The sequence below is a fragment of the Phyllostomus discolor genome, chromosome 6 (genome assembly GCF_004126475.2).
Source record: "Phyllostomus discolor isolate MPI-MPIP mPhyDis1 chromosome 6, mPhyDis1.pri.v3, whole genome shotgun sequence".
NCBI classification, from domain to species: domain Eukaryota; kingdom Metazoa; phylum Chordata; class Mammalia; order Chiroptera; family Phyllostomidae; genus Phyllostomus; species Phyllostomus discolor.
In genome coordinates, this window is record NC_040908.2 from 36008486 (window position 1) to 36019291 (window position 10806).

General features: G+C 35.3%; 1 protein-coding gene across 4 annotated transcripts in view; it reads right to left on the reverse strand.

Annotated features, from left to right (window-relative positions):
- Positions 1 to 10706, reverse strand: part of PPP4R3B (protein phosphatase 4 regulatory subunit 3B) — a 49195-nt gene extending 38489 nt beyond the window's left edge. The window contains exons 1-2 of one of the 4 annotated variants that reach the window (XM_028516978.2): positions 10239 to 10706; positions 8895 to 8950 (exon numbers count right to left, since the gene is read on the reverse strand). In XM_028516978.2, coding sequence (XP_028372779.1) covers positions 8895 to 8950; positions 10239 to 10380 — 198 coding nt within the window. In that variant the 5' untranslated portion in view covers positions 10381 to 10706. Of the gene's footprint in view, positions 1 to 1502; positions 1843 to 8894; positions 8951 to 10238 lie in introns of those variants that run through there. The other 3 variants (XM_036027980.1, XM_036027983.1, XM_036027982.1) reach the window with 3 other exon arrangements.
- Positions 10707 to 10806: the final 100 nt, after the last annotated feature.

The window sequence follows — 10806 nt, forward strand, 5'->3', positions numbered from 1 at the left end:
GCAAAGAGGCTAACAATGGAAAATATCTTACAGTTTAACTTTATTTTTGCCTTTTTTTAAAACCAGGAAAAGCCTTAAAAATACTAAGAAATGTGAAACAATGATGGAGATATTCCCTTTATCTCTGTTACCAATAGCACCTAGTTCAGCAGCTTAGGTTGTAGAAAAATTAAGAACCCTAGGTTTAGGTAAGTACTTTCCCAGATTGTCCTTAATTATAACCCCAGTCTTATAGAAAAAAGTTGTCAACCCCTTTTATTAAAAACTAACGTTTGGGTTTAAACAGAAACACCCGCATACTTTTAAACACTAATATCAATGAAATAAATGAAATGAATTTTTTTAAAAATCTACAAAACACCTTCTTTAGCAATTGTTTATCTGAGCTATTAAAAAATATAAAATTGAAAGTAAGCCCTAGATTAATAAAGACAAAGTCTTCAAAATAAAAACATGTCATTATTTTGGTAATTCTAAACAGTAAATGAAAAATATCCTTTTATTAATTTAGGCCTGAGATTAATACTTTTTTGCTGTGTAATCAGGTAAAAAGAATAGCTGGAAATCAGTTTTCTAGCTCCTGCCTAGCCATTCTTCTTAAAAGGGAAGTTTACTGCCAGGTATTCTGAAATGTTATCATGTCACTCTTTTATTAAAAAACTTTCAGTGGCTCCCACCATCTACAGAAGAGATTTTGAAATATATTTTTTTAAAACCCAGTAAAGCTTTTTACAAACAGAATTTACTAAAAATCTCCATGTTAAAAAAAAGCAAAACAAGCGGTATTTAATAGGTTAAAGCACTAACATATCCACCCACTCAGATTGTTCTTTCCTCAGTCCCTGAGTTGTATAAGATCCCTCCTCAAAACTGCTTCATGAACAGTGATCTCCAAAACATTTTTAGCTGTGCCTCAAATTACTTACATATTATATACAGGAATGTAACATTACTATAGCCATACATTTGAAAACATACTTAAAATACAAATAAAAAGGTTTACATAAAGATAAAATAAATAATATTTTAAAATACTTGAATTATGTCTCCATACCATTATTAGCATTTTAAGACACAGCATACACTTATGGCACAGTATACTCACAAAGGCAGTAGACACAAATCCATATTTAACATTGTTTCAATAATTCTGAGGTTCTTGGGAGGGGCAACTTCTTCTAACATTTCTGTTATCATTGTTTCTGTTTTGTCACTTGGCCGACTTCTAAGATTTCTGTTATCATTGTTTCTGCTTTGTCACTTGGCTGACAGACCAATTACACTAGAAGTGTACCTGTCGGTTTAACTGCTACCTTGTTCATTTGCACTTACATTATTGTTATCAACCTTTTTTAAGTCACTTGTTTATTTTGTTAAGGTTACAGGTTAGTTTAAATTGAACAATATCTGTAAACTCTTATCTGTACAGATAGGCTACAATAATTCACAATAGGTGGGGAACTCTTTCATGGAAATGTTACTCTTTTCTCAGAATACCATACCTGTTTTTGACTCTTGACCACCTGACTTTATTAAATATTAGCAAAACTCAAGTTCTGAAAACAGGTTTCTTCTGAAAACAGGTTTCTTCTCAAATCCCAATGCTTCATATTGTATTTTCCATTTTGGAGGTCACTAGTACAAGAGAATGAAATTCAAAACCCTTAATCTGGGCATCCAAGGCCTTTTCAGTTTTGGTTCCAATCTATCTTCTAAGAGAAAGTCCAGGCAAGCAGCAGTCTTGAATTAAGGTAACTGAGTCCTCTTCATTATTTCTTTTGTTCTTTCATTCCTATTCCTAATGGAAACTCTTTTCCCTAAGCCAGTCAAAATCCCAGAAACTAAATGGGATTTACAGTCACTCATTTTTCAATTCGGAGAGGACTGATTCTGGGAGATGGCTAAAACATGGATTCTTATGCTTACTACATTCTTATGCTTACTCTTATAAAAATAAGAACTCTTATTTTAACTTCTTAAAATCCTTACCCAAGGATATGTTTACTGATTTCAGAGAGAGAGGGAGAAAGAGAGAGAGAAGCATCAACTGGTCGCCTCCTATAGATGCCCTGACCTGGGATTGAACCCAGTCTTTTGGTGCATGGGGTGATGCTCCAACCAATTGAGCCACCTGGTCAGGGCAAGAATTGCTATTTTTAATAAAGGTCTCAGCTAAGTCAAATTTGAGAACTGCCCTAAGTATTATCTCTAGTTGATTAACAGAGGACAGGGAAGTGGTATTAGAGTAGACACCTTCGAGCTCTATGTATCTACTCCAAATGGGTAACAAATCCCATTCTTCTTTCTCCCCTTTCTCCACACCCTATTGTCTCAGTTGAAAAATATACTGGGAAGAAGCACTGCTTAGAATTGCTCAATCCAAGGGTTAGCGTAAAAGCTCCTATATAAGCACAGAGTTGGCACGAGAATATGTATAACAGAATGAAAACTGTCAAAGGGCAGCATTTCCTATATATCCAAAAAGTCTACACAGTCCAGCTCAATTTTTCATAGTAAGGTCTCTTTTCCACCACTGTGCTTTGTGATATATTTTTTTGCTCATTTGTGTGGTACATATATCTTTGGGACATTATTAATGCCATTGTTTAAACCAAGAGAAGCTGTGAGGTTTTTTCCTCTTCTTTACTAACTAAAACATTTAATTACCACTAAGTCCCCATGGAAATCAGATTTAAAATGAGCTTGCAGGGAGAGCAGAAAAATAGTTATATTTGGTCTGGCCCTTTAAAGAAATAAGAAAGGTTATTATGTCCAAACTCAGGATGGGAGTAATGTATGAGCTAGAGAAGCTTGACAATTTAATCTTTACCAAGTCAGGTTTCCACAATGTATTATAGTATTATTTTAAGAAATTGTTATTTTCAATCTTATGTATTAAATATACATTATTGAGCCTATACTGTTTAAATCAGAGGTTCTTAATCCAGAGTCTAAAAGATGTCTTAAAATTATGTCATCTTTTTTGGGTAAAGGGTCTCTAGTTTTTAATGTCATACTCACAAAGGCATCTCTGGCACTTTCAACAGGATCTAACAAACCAATGGATTGTCAGTTTCAGTTTACTTCTCCAGTACTGATCCACTTCCTTAACATGGATAAATCCAGAGTCACATGGAAATATCCGAGACACTGGTTTGCCAGACCAACCTTAGCTCTGCCCCTTATTGACCGACAAAATTCTATAAAGACGAAGCTGAAGTTCTCCAAAAAGACTGTTTAAGAAAGGAAAATAGAAATACCAGCAGGTTTACTGAATTTGCAGATGCAAAATCAACTTAAAAGTCTGAAAATGAGAGTTTAACCAAATAAATAATGCAGGATACTACTCTCTAGTAGTTCCTAATAGTTAACCTAGTCCTTCTGAGATGACTTTTAATTTATATTATGGTAAAACACACATAGTCCAAGATAGGCATGATGAGTCCTTATAAACAGTAGTAACAGCTTCCCCAAACCTGTGACATATTTACATACAAGTGGAAAATCCTCAACTAGAATTAGGACCTGAGTACAACTCAGAGTTTCACTGTCCAGTATTTCTGTGACTTTCATCAAAGTATTTCGCCTCTTTGATCTTTTTCTCATTGGAAGAGAGGAAAATGCTGCCTATACCAGGATTGTTATAAAATTATGAGTATAGTTCTCTTACTGAGCTTGTGTGTCCAGTACTGTGCTAAACTATTTTTCATACATTAATTCACAACTATTCCACAAAGCAGGATCTTGATTTAAAAGATAAGATTCAGAGAAAATCTGCTCAAAATCACTTATGTAGCTAGAAATAATGAAATGCAACCCATGTTCCTACTAATTGCCACATTATAAATCTGAATAAATTCTTTAAAAAACCCACAAAATTCTTAACTTTTCTTCCTAAGCTTCTCCCCTATGGCATTTTATTTATCAAGGCATCTCCCTAAAAACCCTCAGACAGACCTGTTTCCATCTAATTCCCAAAGATTCCTCCTTGTTCCCATTCCAAACGACCACCCAGAACACACCTCTATCCATCACCTCACCTATCTTTCGAAGCTAACCATTCCTGCCCTCTACCCATGCTCCTGATCTATAGTTCAAAGTCCAGAGTGAACTCTACTCATTACAGATTTATGTTATTTTAATGCAGCTTTCAAAATTGTAGAAATCTCATTCGTCCATGTATGCCTATTAGTCCACTCCCCACAATGATTCTCAGGCCAAACACCAACACTCAATTTTATTGGATTTTTTTTTGCCAATTGAGAGAGAGAAATACAATAAATATATGATTATTTTCATTTGTACCTTCATCTCAATGGACATTCTTCTATCCAAAACCTAGACTATTCTCCATCTCTCTTGCAAGATATGAAATAGCCATTTGCTGACTGATGAGCTGTCCTTCTCTAACCAAAATTCTGGTTCTGATCTTCCTTGGCTTGGAGACAACACATTTTCATTTCTGTAGTTTTAACCAATTGTTTAATCTTTCTCTTAACTGAATGTCCTGTCAATTATATCTTCAATGTATATTTCAAATCCATCCATCTCTTTCCATCACTGCTAACCCGATCCAACATTATCTCTTGCTTGGACCATGCTGTGATCTCTCAATTAGTATCCCATCCCAGTTATTGGTGCTCTTCAATCCTACAGATTGATGTTACTATTTTGGATCATGTCATCCCTCTACTAAAAAGATTTCAGAAACTTTCAAATGCACTTAAAAAAAATACAAACATAGTGACCAACCCATGAGCTGAATCACTCAACCAGTTATCATCTGATGAGTGAATCAATGTGGACAATTCAACAAGGCTCAATCTTAAGCTGTTTTTGTCTCAATTTATATCTACTCTCTCAAAGGAGGTCTCCTCTTGCAGCTGTATTATTTAATGATTCTCAAATTAGACTCTTCTACAACAAACTCTTACTGTATTTTTAGTCTCAGATGTTCATAGTAAGACCTTTCCATTGTCACAAAATCACTTCAAAGCCTAAATGGGGGAAAAAAAAACAAGAACAAAAACAAGACATAGAATAGTGTGCAATTCTATGTAGTGTGCTACCCTTTATGCCAATAAAAGAAATATCTGTGACTGAGTATATATTTGTTTACATATGCATAAAACCTCCAGGAAGATATACAAGAAACTAGTAACACTGGTAGCTTCTCACAAGGAAAACTGTATGGATGGAGTCCATGGTCAGAGAGATACTTCACCAAATATTGTCTGAATTTTTAACAATGTGAATGTATTACCCGTTTAACGTAAATCTCCAACCAAATAATTAATGTAAACCCGCTTTCTTCTCAACTTCCTAGTTTCTGGAGAGAACCATCATTTTTCTGGCCCCAAGATTCAAAAACACTACCAGTGACCTTTCATTCCTTCTTTTTCATTCACCAAATCTTCCAGTACTTTCTTGAAAACACACTAGAGCTCTGTTCCCTCTTTCCAATACTACACTGAAACAGACTTTCATTTTCCTGTATCTGAATTATTGCAAAAGAAATTGCTACCTAAAGCTCTTGTCTCCTTCTGAACCAATTCATTATTCATGACTTTGCCATACTTGCTTCCTAAACAGAGTATCGCTTTCATCACATTAGGTTCCTACCCAAGAACTTACAATGGTTCCCTTTTGTTTAGTAGACCAAGCTCTCAACTAGGAAACCTAGGCTGCGAATAGGCTTCATACTATTTATACCAGGTATACTATTTCCTTCCCTATCACAGCACATACCACCAAGGAGAGTGAAATTTTCCTTAATGATTCTGGCTGATACCAATCTCTTCCTTCTCTAATTTTCTACTGCTCTAGTCTGTGGAATACAAGTTGGTTTTTACAGTATTTTGTGTTGTATTTATAGTATTTTGTCATACAGCACATACCTGCTGTAGTCTTGGTCAAGAAATGTAACCTGCGTCTTAGTTGCCTTATCTGTGAAATTCGTTCATGGCCTTTTAATGAAGATTCAGTTAAAACATTTCATTATGAGCTTTTATTATCATTCTGTAACTGTTTCACCTGTTATATCTTGTTTACCAATAAAATCAAGGATGAGAACTTTATTGTACTTCCTAAACCCAGTAACACAAATTGTTACATATAAAAAATACACATCCAAGTGACTCAAGATTAGTGGGGCTGTCTAAATGACTTAAAGTTTTGGCAAACATATCAGGAACTTTTTCATATTCTACCATATAGTCATTCTCTTCCCTTTCCCATGTGTATACTGGTTCCTTCCCATTAACTACTACAGTATTGCCCACAGTATGCAAGAAAGTGGTGTAAATCATAATAATCTACTGATACCAAGTATCTTTCAACCTAACTATTTCTAACTATTTTGAACATACAATTCACTCCTTAGCTTATTGTAGAACTATAATGTTAAAAAAAGAATGCTAAACACTACTCTCTGAACTTAATATATTTTAATATAGTAAAATAGCCTATGAATGTCTCATCCATTCACTTATTAAAAATGCACTAATGAACAATATACTTCATATCAATTTTGGAAACAAAAATTTTATACACTAATTTATTGAATAACTTAAATGACATTCTAAAAAAGGTAACTCTGATAAACAGAAAAACAGCGAAGTGTTTGGAAATCTGAATTTGTGTAACTTAGTAAAAAGTGAAACTGGATAAGATTTTGGTGAAAATATAAAAAATCGTATCTATCACAAAGAAACTGTTTAACATAACCCCTAAATGGCTCTCCAATTTGTTAGAAGAGTGCACTCAATTTAAACAAAAATAAAGTAAAACAAGTGACCCCATTTACACAGGTTTATCACTCTTAGGTACAAGTTTTTCCATATTATTCTTATTGCCAAAGTTTTCTTAAACTTTAATGCTATTTAGTAAAAGTACTTCAATTAGGAAAAAACATTGAAAAAGAACCCAACAGTATATTATTTGAATGTGATTAGTTATAGAAAACATTTTCCTAACAGAACAAATTTTGGGGGGAATTTTTTCCCCCTTCAATTACTTTAATGTTCTAGCAGAGTAACATTACACACAAAACTATGTACCAAAGTATTTAAAACACTGTATTTTTAGACTAATGTTGGGAGACTATTTTATACACAAAACTCTGCCATAATGTGATCTTTCCAATAGTAACAATAGCAAAAGGATCTTATACACAATTTGAGAAGAATTCATATTACTAATTTGTAGGGAATCACATTTAAGATCACAGTTCCTGAGAACTGTATGTTCATGCAGATAGGAAAAAAAGAATCATAAAATATTAGTATTTCTTCCCCACAAACAAGCAACAACAACAACAACAAAAATAGTAAAGTGACTATCTGGCAAAATTCAGTGCAAAGAGAGTCTGGCTAACTTAGAAATTAAGTTTATATAAATGTCTATGGTGTAGGAAACATCTTCAGGTGTTCAAAGCAGGACAAATGTTTAATTTGATTCTCCATCAGAAAGGACACACAGTATTTTCTAAGAAGAGGAAAAAATCTATTAACTGAATATTGAAAATTAAAATATTTCAAAGAATCAATTAAGAATATATTGCATACACAAAACAATTGTTTAACAGTAAGACTTTTACTAATAATTGTGCAACAGACATAGTTTCATCCCTCCAACAGGAAGTATTTGATTCTGGGTATTCAAAATTTCACTGGCCTTGAAGAAAGTAGTCATCAATAATGTAAACATAATCTTAACATAATTTATCTTTTCCTTCAAAAATCTCTGCCATATTCACGTTATACACTGCACACACACACACAAATCTGGAAATAATCCAAACATCTAACAGGAGTATATCATACATTAGAATACTGTACAGTGGTTTTTTTTAAAACTAGATCTACATCGTTAACATGAACAAATCTCCAAAATAATGTCGAGTGAAAAATAAAAGTTGCAGAATACATGTAAGACTACGAGGTCAATAGTATAAAGTTTAAAAACACACAAAAGACTACATATTATTTATGGATACATACATATGCAGAAAAAGTTTAAAAGCATGTACAGAAATAATACACATCAACTTCAGAATAGTGGTTACCTATAAGGAAGATAGAGAATGAATAGAATGAGATGGGTACAAAGGGGGCTTTAACTCTACCCACAATGTTCAAAATTACAAAAAGATTTGAAACAAGTATGGTATGTTAACATTGTTCAGTCTGGTGGTGTTACACAGATACTCATTATATTATTCTCTGTACCTTTCAATTTTGATATCTTTCATAATAAAAACGAAAACATTCACAGAAGAATAGGATGATTCACTGCTGCCATTCCCAAATTAAATCATTCTGTATGCTAAAACACAAGTTTTCTTTTCGTAAATAAGACAACAAATATTAACAGAGAACAATACATACTTGACAATGTACACTTTTGTAAAGTATCACTGATTATTATATTAAAAATATACAATTAAAGATGATCATTTTAAATGTTTGTACTTTAAAACTACCTTTGCTTCAGTCAAAAGATCTAATTTCACATCACAAACAGGCTTTCCTTGCTTTAAAGAGGACTCCTTTGAATTTTCTTGTATGCCATTTCCTTTAAATGTGGTTGAGAATAAAAGGCCTTTAGTGTACAGGGTATAGCAGAGACCCAGCCAACTACAGGTTAAATAAGACTAATGAATACATTGTATTCTAATATAAACTAACTGTGGCCTAATTCAAAGATAATTATTGGCAGTACATAAACATTCACTTTTCAGTTTGAAACTTTTAATCTGCAAGGGTTATATATGCTCTGTAACTTTGTTTACCAAACATGTTTTTCTTGTCAGGAAAGCTTTCCCATCTTTGTCAGATTAATACTTCCTTGATCACAGATGAAGTCTTTCAAATTAAAGATAAACAACTACTTGCCTGTTGTTTCTGATATGCAGTGTTTGGATTTATCTTTGATTCCAAGAGTAGTGATCCTGAAAGATAAAAAACAGTATTTATAAGTGAGTTTCAATATATAAAGCCCTGAATAAAAAAATCACAGTTCACATAAAAAATAATAGAAAAGTATTTCATGTTCTCTTTACTCAGCTAGACACCTGAACTAATCAAATGTACTCTAATTCACATGTAATTTAGAACACATCACCTACCCCCAGAAACCCTTAAAGAAAAAAAAAATCCATCTAAGACAAACATTCAGACCAAGAATATAAAGAGGCTTGGTGACTATTAAAGTTTTATTGAAATGAAATTTTAAGGTCTAAATGACCACTTGAAGCCAAACTCTTTTTAACAGTTATTTTATTGCATTTCCAGTTTAACAAATAAAACATATTACAAAGGACCACAATAGGAATCTAAGCACACAAATTACAGTATTGCATTTATCCTTTTCTCCTTAAGAACAAAAGGAAGGACACTGCACATAAAAATAAACGTCCAAGACTACTTAAAATAAAAGAGAAAGTACAAGAGTACAAAATACATCAAGAATAAATCTAAGACAGTTATTTTTCCATTATCTGTACATAGTTTCAGATTACAATGAGAACGGAATTTTAGTTACGGCTCTACATTTCAAAATTTAAAAATACTTCACATTCGACTGGTACAATAAAACAATGAGTACAAGTTAACTATCTGCTTCGGTGTTCTAACTTGTTTAGGTTGTAAAGAATCCACAGCACCCCCACAAAGGCAGGCTGGAGGTACGCCAGACGAAAGATGTATGTGCTTGTGCATGTGCGTGCATGTATTATGGCAACCGTCTGTAATAACCCCAGGCTTTAAAAGGTGCTTTTTGGTTTTCCCCAGCACCTGTCGACTGTGGCAACTGGGGCTCGCTGGTAAAATCGGTTAAAAACCCCCAAAAGACTCAAAGAGAAGTTTCACTAAACCTTTCATACCAGACACATAATTGATAAAATAGAAAGAGGAGGGAGGGTCGGCTCCCTACCTGGTCTCATGAGCTTCCTCCCTTCTTTTTTCACACTCTCTCCTCTTCAAAAGAAAAGAGACTGGAGAGGAAGGGGTCAAATCCGAAACAGAAATAGGAGGCGGGGGAACAGAGAGTCGGTGTCTGACTGAGGGTAAATGCGGACAAAGCATAGTTTGTTTTTTGCCGTACAGAAAAGTGCAGGAACAAAACCAACGCATTCTACCAAGAGGTGGTAGTAACCGTACCCCGCCTGCGGCCTAAACCCCAGGGCTGTGCCCAACCGGGAAGTACTGTACCCTATCCTACCGTTTCGATAACCTTACCGTCGGACTCTGCCCGAACCAGCAGCGACATCCCCTTGAGCTCCTCCACGTAAGTGGAAGAGACGTGCCCGGTGCCTCGGTCGTCCCATTGCCTGTCTTCATTCAGAGTATAGACCTTCACTCGCCTCCGTGTATCCGACATTGTGGCTGCTGTCCCTGCAGCTCCGACCACCGCCTCTACGTTCACCTCGTCCCCGCCTCTCACTCTTGAGAGACCGTAGTGGCAGCGGCGACAGCTCCAGCTCGGCCCAAGTTCACCATGGCTCCCACGGTTCAGCCACAAGAAGGGGCAACAGGAGCCACCGAGACCTCTATGACCAGAGTTCCGCTTACCTCTCACTTCACCCCTCCACACACCCACCCACCCTTCCTTTGCTCCCCCCCAGAGCTTGCTTGCTCTCCCGCCACCCCAGCCGCCGTAACTACTACACGTCCGCCATCTTGTAACCCGATTCTCTCTGCCTTTCTCTTCCTCCTCCGGCAGGTTTGCACGGGCTGTCCTAGCAGGGGCTACGGCAACCGACGAGGCCAACCCACAGTACCGCAGCTTCTGCTGGTGCTTTCCGGG